This window comes from Betta splendens, chromosome 16, assembly GCF_900634795.4.
Source record: "Betta splendens chromosome 16, fBetSpl5.4, whole genome shotgun sequence".
Taxonomy (NCBI): Eukaryota; Metazoa; Chordata; class Actinopteri; order Anabantiformes; family Osphronemidae; genus Betta; species Betta splendens.
Window position 1 is genome coordinate 3288423 of NC_040896.2, and position 19485 is coordinate 3307907.

The following is a 19485-nucleotide window of genomic DNA, read 5'->3' on the forward strand; positions in this document are numbered from 1 at the left end:
AAACAGAAAATCTGCCTTGATGTTACGCTGGGTGTAAAATATCACAAACCTCCCGATCTGGAACATTTTCATAGGTAAACACTGATAACACTGATTCTGACCCAGGCACCTGATGTCAAATAAACAACACACACACACACACACACACACACACACACACACACACACACACACACACACACACACACACACACACACACACACACACACACACACACACACACACACATATCAGTTAGCTTTGGGGAACTTGTGAGGGATTATCAACATCAAAGTCAATAGAAATGTCAGCCTGGCTATCTTTGGAAATGCCAGCAACCCTTTGCATATCCGCACCCCACAACCAATACCGTACACATACACGCACTGACACTGACGCACACACACACCTGCCCCTAGCAGAGGAGGCGATTAAAGTCGCTCTGGTGGGAACCTTTTGATCTCCAAACATGCTAGAAAGCACTTAAAGGCAAAGCCCAATTAAACAGCAGAAATAGATGACATCACACCGAATCACGGTGTCCCACAGCACCTCAGGGCCCCTCCCTGCAGTGCTATCAATTAGATTACCAGGATTAGGCAAATACACCCAGCTCAGGCCACACTGAATGTTTTAGTAGATTTAAGCGTTTTCAGGTCATCTGAATAGGACACAGGACCTATGAGGGGTCACAGTCATTCGTATGATGGATCTCTGTTTAACACCAAGACAAGAATATAAACTTTATCGAAATTAGGCTCTGTCTTCTTTAAAATGTGTAAAGTGTTGTCAAAAATTGTGATTTGACACCAACAGGTCTCAAACTCAATAACTATCTATAAAATAGCAAGAAATAAAAATCATGCACATGTAAGCACAAAAAAAACACTCACAGGATCACAAGTAACGATAATTTAATACAAACAACAAGAACAGGAAGTAGAAAGGGATGTCACACACACAAACCAGACAAGAAGACTGCCAACAAACTTGGCAAAGTTGATGGGACTGATATAGATGGCTGTGCACAAGTGAGCAGTAAGCAAACAGTCAAGGACTGTGCTGTTATTGCTTTCCTGGTGAGGCACTGGAAACATGTCAAGGTGTGGCTGGGGAGTAAGAAGCACAGAAGTGAAGTGGATGTACCACTTGTCTTGTCCCTGTTAGCTACACACCAAGGACGCCGCCTATTTGACCTCTGACCCCACTCACTCATCTCTATCCACAGCAAGGTAACAGGAAACTGTGAAGCAGCCCGGGGCCATGTTACATCATCCCCAGTGTCTCCACCACCTCCACCACCATGAACTGAAGAGGAAACAGGCAGAATGGAAGACTTTGTTGAAACGATCCCCCACAACCCTGCCCCACCTCAGGTATCACAACACACAGAGCCCCTTTATGGTAACCTGAACCGAAAGCCTTAATTAAACACACACACACACACACACACACACACACTCACACACACACACACACACACACACACACACACACACACACACACACACACACACACACACACACACACACACACACACACACACACACACACACACACACACACACACACAAATATCAGTTAGCAGTTAGCTTTGGGGAACTGTTAGGTTTGAGCACAGAACGTGATGTCACACATGCAGCCTAAGATAAGTGATTTTGGAAAACCCCAAATAACATCTTAACATCTGTGTGGTTGAAGTATCAGGAAGTGCTTTACATAAAACTGAACTCTTCACTCCAAGCTGCATCTGAACTGAACAGTTCATTGGCGCTGCACATCACAAATACACACATACAAAGGAGCTTATTCAACCACACATCTCAAAATGTTTAACTGCGTGGACAAATCATTGTATAATGGGCTGTAAATTATAAAGAAGAATGAATCAGCAATGTGCTCCAATTCTTTTTGCAGTGGAGCCCATCAAGCACATCATAAATGTAGTTGGATCACAAGCCATTCAAACAAATGTGTGACATGTTAGTCTCTGATCTATTATTTGACACTCTGACATCCATACAGTGATGGATTGTCTGAGATCTCATGTCTACAGCATCCAGCTCGCTGTGTGCGTACTACACACTGGCAGACAACAGTTTCATCCTCCTGCATCAGAGTTTATGATTAAGCAATTGTGTTTAACTTCACATATTTGTAATATTATTTTCTACTGATTTTGATGTGGCTGAAGCAGAAATGCATGGATTCAGGCATTTTTAAACAAAGGGTGTTTGAAACAAAGGTGACAATTCTGCGTCGAAGCAATACTTATATTTTTGTATTCTCATGTATATGTTCTTACCTACTCACACATTCACCTCATCTTAAGCCTGTTTTGGCACCTTTTCGGTGCCTCTGGTTGCTGAATGACCCCACTGAAGTCGAGTGCTGTGCCAGAGTTTCCCCATTCATGGTGTGAGTCAGTGTAAAAACAGAGCAAATGAAGCCCAAGTTGGAGGTCAAACTGCTGAGATTGGCATAAAAAACAACTTGAACTTGTCCTAAAGTCCAGAAACTGCAAAAAGTAGAAGCAGTGATGAACAAGTCTTCACAAAAACACTTCCAAAGGTGAATTTATTACGTGTACGTTACTAAAAATGAATAAAAACCCAACTGTAAGGCAGCAAAGAAGGGGAACATGTACTAATTAGTGTAATAAATGTAAAAAATGTAACAGCTTTACACACAAACATTGTAACATGAGGAGAAAACAAGGCCTCAGTCTTTATTTATTTATTGGTGAAATACAGAACAAAACCGTTTCATGGTGGAATTAGCCAAAACTCAAACCGTTGGCTGAGGTGTTAAACTCATGAGCATTCCATATGCTGCGTACAAACCGTGGCCAGAACAGTGGAGGTGTGCGATGGAGAAACCAACGGGAACGTTGGAGGTACTCAAGCATCTAAGGAACACAAGCTTTTGTGAGAGAGACGTTGTGATACAAATGAGCAGATTCTAAGGTTCAGCTAATGCTGAGACTGTGTCTTCTCTTTATACATGGTCCAATGTACGTTTGGCATGTCTCTACTTCCTCTTTCTTCTCTCCAGCTGCATCAGGGTTCGTCCTCACCCACATAATCGTGCTAGATTTGGAAGGAACATGGAACCCTGCCCTCTGAGAGGTTTTTACATTACTGGGACACCACTAATAAACCTGGCCTGGGATTCCACAGCTTGCTCTTTTCTCCCTCTCTGAAGTCTCCTCTCAGATCTTTTAGTTCAGATAAACTGCAGTGTCTGCCATTTACCACAGAGTAGAGACGTTTACCCAACTTTCTCAACTACTACTAATCTATGTACTATGATTCAACCCCCTGACAGCTGCACTGGAGAAACCAAAAAAGTCAATAAGCAGATTGTTTGCTCCTTAAGTCTGTGATCAAGTTGCCAGCTCCACTCTGCTTCTCAGGCTGCATGCAGTGTTAATACCCACAATCCATCCCCCCACAGCATCCGTCATCGGCCAACATTTCCTGGAGCTTTGAATAAGTAGTGTGCATGTGTCCAATGTATCCACACAGCCTCAGTAGATGCAGCCATCGCTACTGCGGCTCCTCTTGCAGTAGCTGCAGTGTTAAAGATTAAACATGGAGCTGGATGCGGCGGCGAAGCGACTGCTGTGAGATCACGTCTGTGCTTCCTCACCTCATTTTGGGTGAAGGAGCATTGTTACGGAATGAGTCATTTGGCAGAGCCTAACCCCCACCAACACGTTCTCATTAGCCCATCATGGCCCTGAGTGCGCGGGCATACACCCCCTGCTCCACCCCACTGAAGACACACACACACGCACGCGCATGCGCACACACACACACACACATACACACACACATGCACGTGCATGCGCACACACACGCACGCACACACACACACACACACACACACACACACACACACACACACACACACACATACACACACACGCGCATGCGCACACACACACACGCACGCATGCACACACACACACACACACACAGTGCTGCAGTGTGGATATTTATACTCGGTCTGTGTTTCCCATTAGGACTGCTTCTCTCTGCCTCTGTTCTGCACAGAGCTCATTGGAGGAGATACAATTCTGGGCTTAATCACCTCACAGAAAGTTCCCCATGGACTTTTATGAAGCACCAATGGAGAAAATCCTCCACAGAATTTATGCAATAATGACGATCTTTCCTGTGAAGGATGGAAGACAGCGGCGGAGCAACGGGCGATGAAATGTTAAATAACGGTCTGAGGTTGTTTGAATGTGAAATGCTCTGTGGACTATGAATAGAAAGTAGATTAAACCTTCTAATACCGAGAAACTATCATGTTGTGGGTCAAAAGGAAAAGTTAAACATAGAGCTACAGTAAGACACGTACAAAACTCAGCAAACCTTTTGTTTGGCCCCATCTTGTATTTGTACCCGCTCATACTTATCATGGTCTCACACACAGATTCGTGCCTTTTAAAGACCCAGCAGGTCACTGGGCTTTGGCTTTTACTTCTGTTGTGCTGCTCCACCAGCTGCTAAAACGCTGCCTGCGTAGCCGGCTGTGGCTGTGGACACGCAGGCTCTCGCACCACATCCTGAATTCAGGGTGATTTCAACGGTCTGGTATTTTAACGGTCTGGTACCTCCTTGGCTCTAATCTCATCTAACGTGAACCTATGAAATCATCACCAGGCCACTTGGACGTAAACATCAGTTGATCAGAAGCCATGTGAGAGGATGGACATCAGACCTCTCCCTCCTCGGCTCTTCAAAGCCTCTAACCCTCCTTGGGTTGAAGCTGGAGCTGTTGCGCTCCAGCCTTTCTTCTTATCTGCAGGGCTGCAAACAGGCAAACAGGCCACTTTCATTAGGAAATTTAATGACTGCATAGTTTCATGAGTGAACAGATGTGACATGCAAATAAAGAAAAGGTTGTTATTTGGAAAGAAATAAGTGGAATAAATATTCCTCCTCCTCCACTGGAGTCTGCAGAAGGAAGTGCTGTGTCAGCAGCTTAATCACTTTAGCTCGCCGGCCAGTATACGCATCTGGGCCTGACCTTTGGGCCTCCAGGTGTCACTGCTTTAAAAACAGACAAGACTCTGTGCTGAACATGTCTGTATGAGACCAGTGTCACATACACAAGGTTTGCTTTTGGCTCCACCTCCCTGTCCTGCACCACTTTACGTAGCCAGCCGCATTAGCATCCACTCAATCTGAGTGGGGCCATTAATCCCACTGAAAGAAATAAACAAGTACTTTCAAACAACTTGCACTCAGAGACAGCGAGAGTCTCAGAAGCGAAGCTGTGCAGCGGCGGCCGACTTGACGGCAGTGCAGTAATTGAAATTTTCATGAACTGTGGATTTGACTCTGCGGTTTCATGTAGACTAAAGAAGAAAGCAACAGAGCGAACGAGCGAGCGAGAGAGAGAGTGGATGGGGCAGATACGAGTGGGAGCTGTGAACGATAATCACATGACCCCCGTCTCCCATGACACCGTGGCCCTGTGACTGACGCTGCGTTTGGAGCTGCTCTCGTGAGAGCCGCTGAACGGTGCCGTCTTTGATGACAGCGTCACACGCTATCACAAACCTTCATCGTCATTTTGGGAGCGGATTGACAACCGCTCCTTGGGGAGAAATGAGCTGCAATCACCACACACAGCAGCACAAATGCAGTCTGTACTGCAGCATATACATATATGTGTATATTTAGGTTGAGGGGTATTTAAATGCACACACATGGTGCCGCTGCCTGTCTGTGCACGGAACCAACAACGGAAGGAGGGAACCGGAGATAAAAAGGGAAGGAGTGAAAGGCAGTGATGTGACAGTGACATCCGTGGGCGTAGGAGCGAGAAACAGCCTAAGAAGTCTGTAAAACAACACATCAGTCATTCCACAGGTGGAGTCAGGCAGGTGGAGTTTACAGCATCAGCCAGCGTGGTGCCGGCTCATTTGGCGCCGCAATGATGATGATGATGATGATGATGCTGCTGCTGCTGCTGCTGCTGATGATGATGATGGTGATGATGCTGATGATGATGATGATGCTGCTGCTGATGCTGCTGCTGCTGCTGATGATGATGTTGATGATGATGCTGCTGCTGCTGCTGATGATGATGATGATGCTGCTGCTGATGATGATGATGATGATGATGCTGCTGCTGCTGCTGATGATGATGATGATGCTGCTGCTGATGATGATGATGATGATGATGCTGCTGCTGATGATGATGCTGCTGCTGATGATGATGATGATGGTGGCGGTGGTGGTGGCGGTGGGAGAGACGCTGCAGGAACGCCGCTGACCTTGAGGCAGACTTCGCCTCAGCAGCGAGGAGTGAAACAGGAATCTGTGGGGAGAACAGCACGCGGAGGTCCGTCCTCCACTCGTCTATTCTATCGTATTTATAGCTCCTTCCCTCCGTTCTGCCAGTTCAAGTCCTGTTTCATGTACAAATAGGTTGTGTGTACACGCAGAGACACGCAGCCAAACGTTTAGGCGTGTTCCATCCCACTTACTGTGTCTGTTTTACACCACTGCTCATCTTAAACTGAATTTTTTAGATTTCGAGAATTGAAGAGGAAAATGCACAGCAAGTACACATCAAAGAATGAATGTCTGACGAAAGACCCAAATCTGATGAGCGGTGAAAGTCCACCGCACTATGAATCTGATGGTGGATTTAAGAACATTCACTTAACTGTTTCTACATTAAGTACAACTCACAACACTTAAGTATTACCACATATTTACTATTTACTTTTTTACAGAACTCAACTACACTAAACCACAATTGGCCACACATTTTTTTTAATTTTAAACTGCCTTTAAAATATTTTGAAATATGTTATTTTGGGATATTTTACTTATTCATGTATTACTAACTATTTTGACCTTCTTTTACTTTCCTATATTTTTCTGATAATTTTAGTGACTACAGATTCAGTTCACTGTTACACAATGCTCAGTGTAAATCTCAACTAATGAAAGTAAAGAAATAAAACACTTGGGTATTAAATACAAAACATGTATCAGGTAAAATCAGCTTCATCTTTAAAGTGATGAAAACATTAATGCACCAGTAAATGCAATCCATTAATACTATCTGCAGGAAATTCCTCATTATTATTATATTTAGTATCTCCAGTATTCATTAGCTTATGTGAAATTAATTGTAAACTAAGTGTTTTACTAGTTACTGAGTAAAAATGAACAGGTTTAGGTGTGAACCCCTCAGTTAGAACAAGGCTATCTGTGTGACGCTCATCATTCCTAAATGAGCCCCCGATCCGAGGCTCAAACAGGGACTTCTAGGAAACCCACGTCCTCTTTACGCATGGCAGCCATGCAACGCTCTCCAAAATGGCCCGGGGCGGGGCGACTGCAAGACCTGCAAAACCAGTATTATGGGCTCATACGAGGCTATTTAAGCCGCATGGTGACGCACGGATGGGAAAATGCAGCATAAGGTGATGCTCATCAGAGCAGCTTGAAGAGCAACAGGTCGACGGTTTGACCTGTGCTGTGACCTCAGAGAACATCAGTCAGTGGGTACAGTTCTGCATGTGACCACTGAACCCGAGTAGCTGCCACATGGAACCCGTCTGCTGTGGGGGGACTGGAAACAATGGAACATATACAAGTAAACGCAACACTGACAACTCATCACCTTTGTTGATGCCAATGGTTGAAAGGAACGAGTTACATTTATCTAAGAACTGCACAACTGAAATGTTTCTACTCTATTTGAATAATTCCATTTTATATGATACTCTTCCTACATAAGCTGGATATTTGCTGGTTACTCTTTAGACTCTATTTGAGACAGTAGGTGATGACTCTACACTGTGGATTTGCTGCTCCACCTCCTCCCACACCAACGCTCAACGCTGGGTAGAGCTTGTTGACCAAAAAACAAACTGCGTGTGAGCGTGTGGTTGGATTTTCTTTTTGTATTCGCTCTAGCGTCTTGGTTCAACAGCTGTGCATTTGAAGAAAAGTCTCGTAAAGTGTCAGTGAAGGGAGACACTACCGTTGGAGAGATGTTATTCTTACAGTGACAGGAGCCAAAACACTGATTCTGCTGCCTGATTTTATCTGTAGCTGCCTCCCTAAAGCACAACATATGTAAAACAACGGAGCAGATGTTCAGAACCACACCAGTATAGAGGCCCCAGATGTGAGTGAAAAACAGCCTTGCATTTGCCGATTATTTCACGTAACTCTATATTTCTATTTCCTGTCTCTCCACATGTGTCTGTGCTGATGTTGGTCCACATAAAGCTCCTGCAGAGGCCTCACAATAAGACCAGCACTAAGCCTGGAAACACTGAGGCACTGACTGGAAGCACGCTGACTGCTGCGTCACTGCGTCAAAAACGTGGCCTAGTTCTGAACAAAGACGGACCCTCGTCAGTGGTCTGGGCCACGTCTGCAGTGGAAGGCTGCATCACCGTGGCTTCAGGAAACAATGATCCCATAGATACGGCAGCTCCACGCCGGTCGGAGGCCTGTTAAAGGCTGTGGTTGAGCTGAAGCTACATAGGTTCAGGGGACGCTTCCTTCTGGGTCCTGTTTTTGCTGGAGAACTTCTTGTTTCTACCAACATCAAACTCTTTTTGGCAGCATTTCAAAAGATGAGGACTAAATCCAACGTACAGACTTCAGCCAGAGATAACGGCAGTTCCAAATGAAATTGATATTTTCTGTATTAAGCCACATTGCCTTTCGTGAATCACCTTACAATGGTTTCATGTTGATGGAGGTGAGGCATTGATTTGTTCCTCATCTCACACACTTAAAAAGAACCTAATGAGCTGAATGACTGAACTGCATCAAAGGACTTCACAATTTTAAGGAAAAACAATCAGTTCTACAAAAGCTTCACAGATGCAATGTTGAGACTTTTTATTCTTATAAAGCAATCCATGTAATGCATATATATGATTTTCCTATAAATATAAAAGGTTCTCTTCATAGCAAAGGAAATGACTTCAAAGCTGTGACTGTTGTAGAGCTGTCAACACAATAAAAGGATTATTATGAACCGGAAGCACTGTGTGGAAGAGAATCTGACAAAAACACAAGTCGTGTGTGTGTGTGTGTGTGTGTGTGTGTGTGAGAGAGAGAGCTGCACTGACAGCAGCCGCTCTGCATTTCAACACAAGGCTTCCTTTCTCCTGCAGTGGAAGCCACGCTGGCTGCTCTTCAGTCCCACAGCGCAGACACGCAGCTACGTTCCCCAGGATCAAATGACTCTGCAGTAACTGACATGCTCGACCTCCAAACGAAGGAATGCGCCGCAAAAGCTAAATCAAAAATATCTTTCCTCACAAGCACAAATCAAGTAGTGTGTGGTGCAGACAGACAGCCTCGCTAATATGGACTCATCACGTTCACAGCGCCATGTTTCAGTCATTACAGGAACTGGGTGGATACTAATGACTATAAACCGACTAATAATGTGCGTGTACGTTCAGAATTCTGGAGTTTATAGTTAGACAATCAGAACAAAGTTGAAATGTATTTTTAATTTATTGCTGATTGCGTAGTGTGTGACCTTGAGTATTGTAAACTAAACCAAGCCACATTCTGATTCACGTTTGTTCACAGTTTAGATAACTTAGTTCAAAATTTGATAAAAAAAGTTTACTTTGGTGAAGTAAATATTTGTAATAATTAGGAAAGTATAATTCAAAAGAAAAATGTGTCAAATGACTTTACATGGCACTCTAATTAAAAATACAATTATTGTTTAAAATGTGACACACACACACACACACACACACACACACACACACACACACACACACACACACACACACACACACACACACACACACACACACACACACACACACACACACACACCCCGTTCATGGAACATTTTAACACCGTTCATGGAACATTTTATAGTTCCATGAACGGTCCGTTAAAGCAGCTCGTTAGTTTCAGTTTTCACCAGGTTATATTAAGTGTTACAGCTTTGAAATGTCCTTGGTTTTCTCAGTCAAAGTGATTTTATTGTCTCACAATGTGAAGCAGCATTTAGTGTTCAAACTCATTCTTAAAAACTGCTCCGTCAAGATAAACATGGAGAAGACGTTCCACTGGGTAGAACCTTAGAACCTACAAACGTCCTGCAGTACTGCATAGTGAGAAATCCACTAAGAGGCTAAAATATGCACAAAAACTACACAGCGTGGTCATTGGAACAGCAGTGATGGAGAGCGCTTTCTTTAGAAAGGAATTTTATAAGCGTGAGGCCGGAGCCATCTGTCACAATGACTCACATTCACATTCTGTGCTCCGTCTCTTGTCTCCTACATTGTTGACATTTCCCTCCACCGGGCAGAGGCGCGCGCGCGCACGCACACACACACACGCACGCACGCACGCACACACACACACACACACACACACACACACACACACACACACACACACACACACACACACACACACACACACACACACACACACACACACACACACACACACACACACACACACACACACACACACACACACTGCAGCTGGCTAATCTGGATAAGGAGGAGGCCACGAGGAAGCACTTGGGTTTCACGGGACTCCGCTTAGAATAGAGCCCAGCTCACAGGCAGTTCACTGATCAAAAGACACAACCGCTCCGCACTAGAAACTCCACCAGTGGTGTCCAGTAAGTCCAGTCACGAGACCCTGCGATCCTCCATGCTCGGCTGCTCGGTTGTGAGGATTAAGTCCAGTTGAGTCCAAAAGTACGAAAAAGTCGTTTTTTAAGAGGAATTTTTAAATCTTTAAATACAAATATATACTTACAAAAATCTCAAAAATGTGTATGTACATTAAAAACGCCCTCTGTGAGTCAGAGCAAAGTAAAATAGGGAAGTACAAAGCGATTATCATTCAGTTTGTCACCGAGTCTGTGTGGAAGCACGCTACACCGTGGTCTCCCCGCGTTTACTGTGGGTCAGTCTGGTGTAAAACCTCCTCCAGGAGTTGAGCGTCTTCCCGGACCAGATCCAGAATCCCGAGGTGATGCCCACGATCAGCGTCATCAGGTACTTGATCATGAACACGGTGAAGTCGGGGCTGGTGCTGTGGGCGCTCTGCGCGGGGCAGGGCACCGCGTACGTCTTGCACGTCTGGCCGATCCACGTGCGCTCCCACTGCTCCCTGAACGCCTGCTCGTAGAAGTAGCAGGCGATGACGACGGTGGCCGGCACCGTGTACAGCACGCTGAACACGCCGATGCGCACCATCAGCTTCTCCAGCTTCTCCGTCTTGGTGCCGTCGTGCTTCATGATGGTGCGGATGCGGAACAGGGACACGAAGCCCGCCAGCAGGAACGAGGTCCCGATGAACAGGTAGACGAAGAGCGGCGCCAGCACGAAGCCGCGCAGCGCGTCCACGCTGTTGATGCCCACGAAGCACACGCCGCTCAGCACGTCGCCGTCCACCTGGCCCACCGCCAGGATGCTGATGGTCTTGATGGCGGGCACGGCCCACGCCGCCAGGTGGAAGTACTGCGAGTTGGCCTCGATGGCCTCGTGGCCCCACTTCATGCCCGCCGCCAGGAACCAGGTGAGCGCCAGGATGACCCACCAGATGGAGCTGGCCATGCTGAAGAAGTAGAGCATCATGAAGAGGATGGTGCAGCCCTCCTTCTTGGTGCCCTGCACCACCGTGCGGATGTCGTTGTCGAAGCGCTCGTTGCACACCACCCTGTCCTCCAGCAGGAAGCCGGCGATGTAGGCGACGGACACCATGGTGTAGCAGCCGGACAGGAAGACGATGGGCCGCTCCGGGTAGCTGAAGCGCTTCATGTCCACCAGGTAGGTCAGCACCGTGAAGAAGGTGGAGGCGCAGCACAGCACGGACCAGATGCCGATCCATACGCGGGCGAATTTCAGCTCCTCCTCGCTGAAGTACATCATCCCGTGCGACCTCTTGGGCTCGCACGGCGCGCCGCAGTTCTCCTGGCCGAGGAAGCGGTAGTTGAGGTAGGGCGGCACGCGGAGCGAGGCCGGGCACCGGAACTGGCCGCTGCCGGGGTCGTGGTGCGCGCGCTCGGTGGGGCTCGGGGGCGCGGGCTCGGGGCGCTCCGACACGTTCTGCCCCACGCACAGCTCGCCCGCGCCGTGCACCGGGAAGGACTCGCACGCGAGGCTGTCGGGCCACTGGAAGCCGAACTTGTTCATGAGCGCCTCGCAGCCCTGGCGCGCGCGCTCGCACAGCGAGCGGCACGGCGGCAGCGCCTGCTCGAGCACCGTGCACACGGGCGCGTACATGGAGCACAGGAAGAACTTTAAATCCGGGGAGCACTGGACTTTGACCAGCGGGTAGAACTGGTGCACCTCCAGCCCCGCGTCCTCCTGGTTGGTGTGACCCAGCAGGTTCGGCATGATGGTCTCGTTGTAGGCGATGTCCGTGCACAGCGGGATGGAAATGGGCTGGCAGAACCCGTGCTCCGGGACAGACATCCCCCGGTCGCCGCCGCCGTACTGCCCGTTCACTCGTAGACTCCCCGCGTTCAGAAGCAGAACAAACAGGCGCAGAGTGAGAGCCGTCGCGGGGCGTCCTCCGCGGGCCATGGTGCCGTACTTGGACCCAACTCGGACCGGCGCGGGCAGCGGCTGCTTCCCGACCTCTTTGTTGGCGTCTCTTTGCCGAGGTGAGACCGCGTCTTCCTGCGCGGTTCGCCGCTTCTCCTCACACAGACCGGGTGATGGGACGGTGGCGGCGCGACACAAAGCCACGCTTTCAACCAACAACGCCGACTCTCTGGTAGAAATCCATAAAAACACGTAACGCTGCTCCAGGAAGGAGACTGAACCGACCTCGCTCTGCCCGACGCGGCACCGTCTGCTGCTCAAACCTGTTCTGCGCTCGCTCACTCTCGCTCCCGTCAAAGTCAAGGCGCCCGGCGTTCGTCGTGGCTTCCGGTCAAGCTTTTCCAAATAAAGGTGTAGTTAGGCGGAGGCGCTTGGAAGCCTACTTTGGCACGCGCCATAAATGGTGCACTACATAAAAACCAACACAACATTTAGTATTTAGGGCAGTAAATTAACATTTCAGAATAGCATATATTTAATTTGTGCATAAACATGTTACTATGAATAAACCATAGGTGCTGCTGCACTTTGAACTTCCTGTTTACATACGCTGCACGTTGGCGTGTTTTACATCTCTCTCTCTCTCTCTCTCTCTCTCTCTCACACACACACACACACACACACACACACACACACACACACACACACACACACACACACACACACACACACACACACACACACACAGAGAGTCCAACCTAACAGAGGTTTTGCATTTCTGTATTTCTTTTCAATTTGTGTCGAATATGTTTGCCTGCATTTGCGCAGGTTCATTTCTGTTCACCTCTGCACTGTTATTTGCATGAGGTTTTCATTTCAATGTTAGAAAACGTAAGCAGTTTTATCAGCTTAACTACACATCATATTCTTTATATTCATTGTTTATTTTCCAGTTTAAACAAGAAGTTCCATACTTTTGATATATACGGGACAGATCGTGCCCCATCAACAAGGACCATTCATGATTCTATTAGATGAGTCAGTATAAAGATCACCTGCTTCTCCCTCACACTACCCTGTTGCAGAAACATGGGTTCTACCAGTTTCCACCAGAAGTGAATTATTATAATATATTAAATTATAACAAAGGCTATTTATGTGATAATGATTATCATAAACTCGGATTTAGGATAATGTTTTAGACAGAATGCAGTTAGAGAGTATGGTTTCTGTACAGTCCAACTATCGCTTCTGACAAAACTTCATCTAAACAGCCCAAGGTGGAAAAATACATTGGATCTTAAATGCAGACAAGATGAGAGCAGTGCATTCCAGCCGGCCCTGTTACTGCAGCCAGCCTGTCTGTTAGCATGAGCAGAGGAGCAAGGAGTGAAATGCACACTGACAGAGGAATGCTTGATTTTCTTCCTGGGGCTGTAGAGAAGGATCAGAAGTGCAACCAAACAGAATGTGTGATTGGACTTTTGTCTTTAGGCTTTAGTTGATAGCACCACGATATGTAAGACATACTTCAGTGTACGTGACCTGTGATTATCCGCAGTCATTAAAATCAAAAGGAGATAAAGAAGTGCAACCTACTTGCAATAGATGGGATTATGAGCGAGTTGAAATATGGCTGCTAGAGGCAGAGAAAGCATCATTCTCTGGTAGAAGTAACGCTACTAAAAAGCAGAAATATGTCAGTAGTTGCTGATGAATGAATGCTACAGTATGTAATGTTAACTCAGAACATGTACTACAGATGTCATAGTTCACTACTCATCCAACTGACATAAAAAAAAAATCAAAACTGGTCATTCAAAAGTGTCCATTGCCATAAAAAGCTGAGGCATCAGCCAACCACAGTGTTATTCATAAACACACGAGACGAGACCGCTTCAGCTGTCACTGAATATCCAACACATTGGTGTCAGTACGGGCGGCACGGTGGTGCGGTGGGTAGCACTGTCGCCTCACAGCAAGAAGGTTCTGGGTTCGATTCCCGCCGGAGGCGGCCCTGGTGCCTTTCTGTGTGGAGTTTGCACGTTCTCCCCGTGTTTGCGTGGGTTCTCTCCGGGTTCTCCGGCTTCCTCCCACAGTCCAAAGACGTGCATTAGGTTAATTGGCTTCTCTCCATTGCCCGTAGGTGTGAGTGTGTGAGTGAATGGTTGTCTGTCTATGTGTTGCCCTGCGATGGACTGGCGACCCGTCCAGGGTGTACCCTGCCTCTCGCCCGTAGCCAGCTGGGATAGGCTCTAGCACCCCCGTGACCCCGCACTAGGGAGTAAGCGGTTAAGAAAATGGATGGATGGATGGTGTCAGTACCAGAGGTGTGCCAAAAAGCAAGTGTACATACAGTAGAGGTGTCATGTGATGTGATGACGTCTCAGGAACAACCTCAACCAAACAGATGTTTATTAGATTCCAGAAGCCCTGGTTCACTTTATAGTTCTACCTCAAGTTATTAGGACATTCGATTGCAAAGTCTTTGCTGTACCGTTGTTATTTTTTTACACTTTACGATTTTAGAGAACATCAAACCTTCCATTCAACCTTTAACCTTATTTTGTAAAGAGCTTTGCAGTGATGTTTGTTTCCAGTTGACACTCAATACTTTAAATAAATTGAACTGAACTAAACGCTGGACATCAAGGCAGAACTTTACCCGTTTCATCTCCTGGAAAACAATTTATCAACATTTGTGTTCTGCGGTGTTCTGATAAACCCACACTCCGCTTAAGCATTAATAAATTTTTATTTCAGGTAAAACAACATTAACAACATTTACAGAAGGACATTACATCTTCCATAATAACGTTACATACAGGTCGTAACAAATAATGCAACAGATAATCTACTGTATACTATATATGTTTCACTTGGTGAAGCGTTCGGCGACACTTCTGTTTTTCCAAACCACGTAAAAATGATTTATTTTCAGTGCAGCATACAAAAAAAAAAAACACAAGAGAAGCTTTGTAGAAAAAAAAGAAACACAGATTAGTTGTTCCTCACAGCAAGGATACACGCTGGATACAACCTGTATGTTTTCCTACTTATACCACTTGATAAAGAATGTCAAAAATAAATGCCTTATATTATATTCACCATATATGTATATTCATACAGTGATAACATTTGGGGACATATGCAACCCTGTATACAAACATAATGGAAGCATTACCGTTTCACTTTATTAAAGGTGTATCACCACTTTATCACTTTCCATTTCTATTGTTATTCTACTTTGTTTCCTGTCACAGTGCTTAATGTGCAATTCCACCAAGTCCTTCTTTCACTGGATTTTATTTTATTTCATATATATGCAGAACATTCAAGTTTGTTGCGAGTGCCTTCAGGAACTCTGCCCACACAGGATTCAAAAATATAAGTTCTATACAAGACAGCTGCCAAAGCTCCATAGAAATAAGAGTGTTTTCAGGGCTAGAAATGAAGCAGTGTGAGCGATTGTACAAGGAGAAACATACCAAAAATAATTATTCAGCTGCTAATGCTGCCTGCGATGCCTTAAAGCCACACAAGGCTGGGCAATCTCAGCGCGCTCGATGGTATTAACCCTCTTCTGTCACGCCGTTTTACTGGCATTACCCTCTGCCTCCTCCCTCCTTCCGTCCTTTCTTTCCCGGTGCACAATCGCAGCCTCAGCGTGAGACTGAAGAAGCTGGGCGATAACGTCCAGCGCTGCATTTACAGAGGCGCTCATCCATTTGTGGTAGAGGTTCAAAACTGGGGAGATATTTACATTTGTGAGAAAGGGCTGGTTTGCTCAGTGTCAGGCGAAGCGGGGATAAGCATATTGGTTTATATATTTATATATATTAGCAAGTGCATAAAAGTGACCAACTGTAAAAGGCTGGAATGTACTGTAGGGAGAACTGATCTGTCTTTAATAAAGTGCATTTCTAAAACACAAATGGGGAGACTTTGCCTCACGTTTATTCGTTTTTGGGTCAGTCTGCAGTTAAACAAATGGAACATAGTTCATCAAGCGTCAAAGATACGACTCCAATTTCAAAGTTTGCTTTCTCCACCTGTAAATGACTGTAATGAATGAATACAATTTCAATTGTAATGAAATGTTTACACATTTACAGTAGATGTTTGACTTATACCAACATCCATGTGCTGCGCATGTTGGAGGATTTTTTTTGGTGTATTATTTGGGGTCTGTAAAATTGGAGAAAAAAATCCACAGACCTAGTTTTTCAAATTGAGCTGAAATCCTTTGAACACAAAGCCAGTCATTTTCGTTTTATACTATAAACTTGCAGAATCTGATGTTTTTAAGTCCCATGTGGCACTTGCCTGTATCTAGATGGACTAGATGTAAGAGCCAAGCTTTGAATGTGACAGACGGCAAAGCAAGTTCCAGCTGAAGGTCGTGGAGGGGCTTCGGGGTTGTACTGTGCCGAGGCTGGTGGAACTACAGGTACAGGAAGATTATCCTAGCAGGAAATAGGTAATATCAGACTGTGTGGGTGTTTTAAAGGGTTCGGAGGGATGTGATAATTGTTCAAATGTTCAGTTCTCTGCAGTAACACATCTGCAGCTTCACCTTCTGACTAGTCAACAGTACAGGGCCAATATTATTATTGATGTTAATATCAGACTGATTAACAAAGAGGAAGCTATTGCATTGATAGTACTTCACAATTATCACCTTATGTCTAAAGTAAAATATTCAGATATTTTTTACATAAACAGAGCAGAAGAAAACAAAACAGAATAAAGATCTTTGCAGATGATACTGTGCCGTACAGGTCTCCTTCTTCAGAACTTAGAGGATGTAACATCTGGGGGAAGCCTCTGCTTGGAGCACATGTTTGTGGTGGAGGGACTGATTTAAAGTTATTCACCACCAACACAAGACACACACAAACACACACGTGCCTAAAGTAGTAAGTATCAGATTTGAACATTTGACCAGTGAACTGAACAAACAGCTGGAGCAGATCATTTGTGTAAAATATTGCAGATGTTTTGATAGCATCGGCTAAATTCAACAGATTGTCGTGGGCCAAATCAAACCATAGGCCACGCAGCCTATTGCCTTGGTGTTTTGCCTTTTGTTTTAGCTCTTATAAATGATGGAAGCACCAACGCTTAGCTATTGCCGTTTTACGTAGTGTCTCACACACACCAGCGCACACACATGTACAGCTTTTGTCGGTTACAGTATTGCATCTTTATTATTATGCACGTTGGGCGATGCTGTCCCTGTTGTGCATCTGGCTTCTCATTTGCAACATCAAACAGCTTGATCTGCATCCACGTCGGAGGTCCTATTGTTATTTTTCAAACAGGCCTTACTTTTTTTATCAGTGGGTTATGTCCCGCAGCATCAAATATTTTCAATACATTAAGTGCCATATTTAATTATGCAAAAACAATTACAAGGATATTGTGAATGTACAACTTTTACAACTGACACACTACAGAACCAGGTTTGACTCCAGAGTCCTTTGTGTGGTTGAAGTCAACCAGACCACTTTGGTTAAGGTTTGGGGAAGATTGTGCAAGTAAAAAAACACACACTGCCTGAAATGACTTCATTTTCTTTGTAGCCAGACCACAGTATTTGCCCAACCTTAACCATGTGCTGGGTCTGTCTAACCTGCTGTACGAAGTTCGGCTTCCATTCCTCCAAAACCCATTTGTTGTTATAGACGTGGTTGTCAATATATTGATACATGCACGTTATCAGTTATCAGCCAGTTTCAGTATAGTCTCTTTACTACACATGGGTTTTTTATAACACTAAATCAGCAAAAGCAAGAAAGGTCAGTAAGAGTGTAGTGGACAATTATTGGTGTGTTCATTTAGAAAAGGCCAATAAATTTGCAATTTGAATCAGATATACTGACTTTGATTTAAAAGGCAGGGTTGCCTAGCTAATTTGACATCATACTAACCATCTGCCCAAGGACCTCCAATATGGCTGCCAGATGATGCGTTACACCATATAAAAGCCCGCTCTTATTATTATTATGATGATAATAGTCCCACAAATTAAACCCAGTTAGTAAGATGTAAACAACTAATCCTTCAGGACTTAGTTTTCTTTTTGTTTTACAGATGCATTGTTGCTCACACACATGTCCCCTATATGCGTTCTATGTGCAGTGCAGTGATGAAGCTATATTACAGTTGTCCGCTATATAGTTTCTAGATGAGGATATAATACATACAAATATACATTCCTAAATAGGAGGCTAGTTACAAACACAAAACGCAATATGTACCAATATTAAAGTCCTTTTGTTTATACGGTGACAAATGTTATGAGTTATTAGAACCTTATAAAAAGTAAACAAAATGTTCAAATGATAGCCTGAACCCTTAGGTACTGTTCCTAATGCACACATGCATTCAGGTGGACTCAGTGATCACTCTCTTTATCATGCACGCACATACACACACACCCATACATATTGTGAAAGTAATAAATAAAGAGAACTTGGGCTCTTTGATTTCTCTGGATCCTCCGTGTCCGTGTCTCGACCTTCATCTTTTTAGGAAACAGTCACCTGAAACACAGAAAGAGACACAGCACAGTCCATCAGTAACACATGCATCACATCACAACATATAGAGCGAGCAGACACCAGTACAAGGATAGAGGATAGGTACAAGGACATAGAAGGTACAAGGTAGTTTGTTGGTTTGTTTGTTTGTATATGTGGCCCTGTAATGGACTGGTGACCTGTCCAGGAGCCACCTTTTGCCCCAATGAGAGTTTTTCCTTTGCTGATCGCTTTAATCTCAGACACATAGGTAAGCCTGAAGGTGCCTGCACAGCCAGATACACCCCCAGATGAGTATTTTGGATGAACCCCCCCTTGCAGTTCACTGTTTTCCTGACTTGACCTGAATTTCTCGATGGATTGGCGTTTGAATAGAACTCCAAAACTCCTGACTAAATCAAATCACACTACTATG

At 45.1% G+C, this 19485-nt stretch overlaps 2 protein-coding genes across 3 annotated transcripts in view; both read right to left on the reverse strand.

Moving 5' to 3' along the window:
* Window positions 1–8853: 8853 nt before the first annotated feature.
* On the reverse strand, window positions 8854–12891 carry fzd1 (frizzled class receptor 1). The gene has a single exon (XM_029130540.3). The coding sequence runs from the start codon at window positions 12562–12564 to the stop codon at window positions 10909–10911; it is 1656 nt and encodes a 551-aa protein (XP_028986373.1). The 5' UTR covers window positions 12565–12891; the 3' UTR covers window positions 8854–10908.
* A 2370-nt stretch (window positions 12892–15261) lies between these two features.
* cdk14 (cyclin-dependent kinase 14) overlaps window positions 15262–19485 on the reverse strand; it is a 110020-nt gene continuing 105796 nt past the window's right edge. For both annotated transcript variants that reach the window (XM_029130541.2, XM_029130542.3), the window contains one exon: window positions 15262–19073. The gene's annotated coding sequence lies outside the window, so the exon portion shown is untranslated. The remainder of the gene's footprint in view (window positions 19074–19485) is intronic.

Bases quoted from the DNA above. Each gene is read 5' to 3' on its own strand.
- fzd1 (XM_029130540.3), bottom strand. From the start codon at position 12,564: ATGGCCCGCGGAGGACGCCCCGCGACGGCTCTCACTCTGCGCCTGTTT.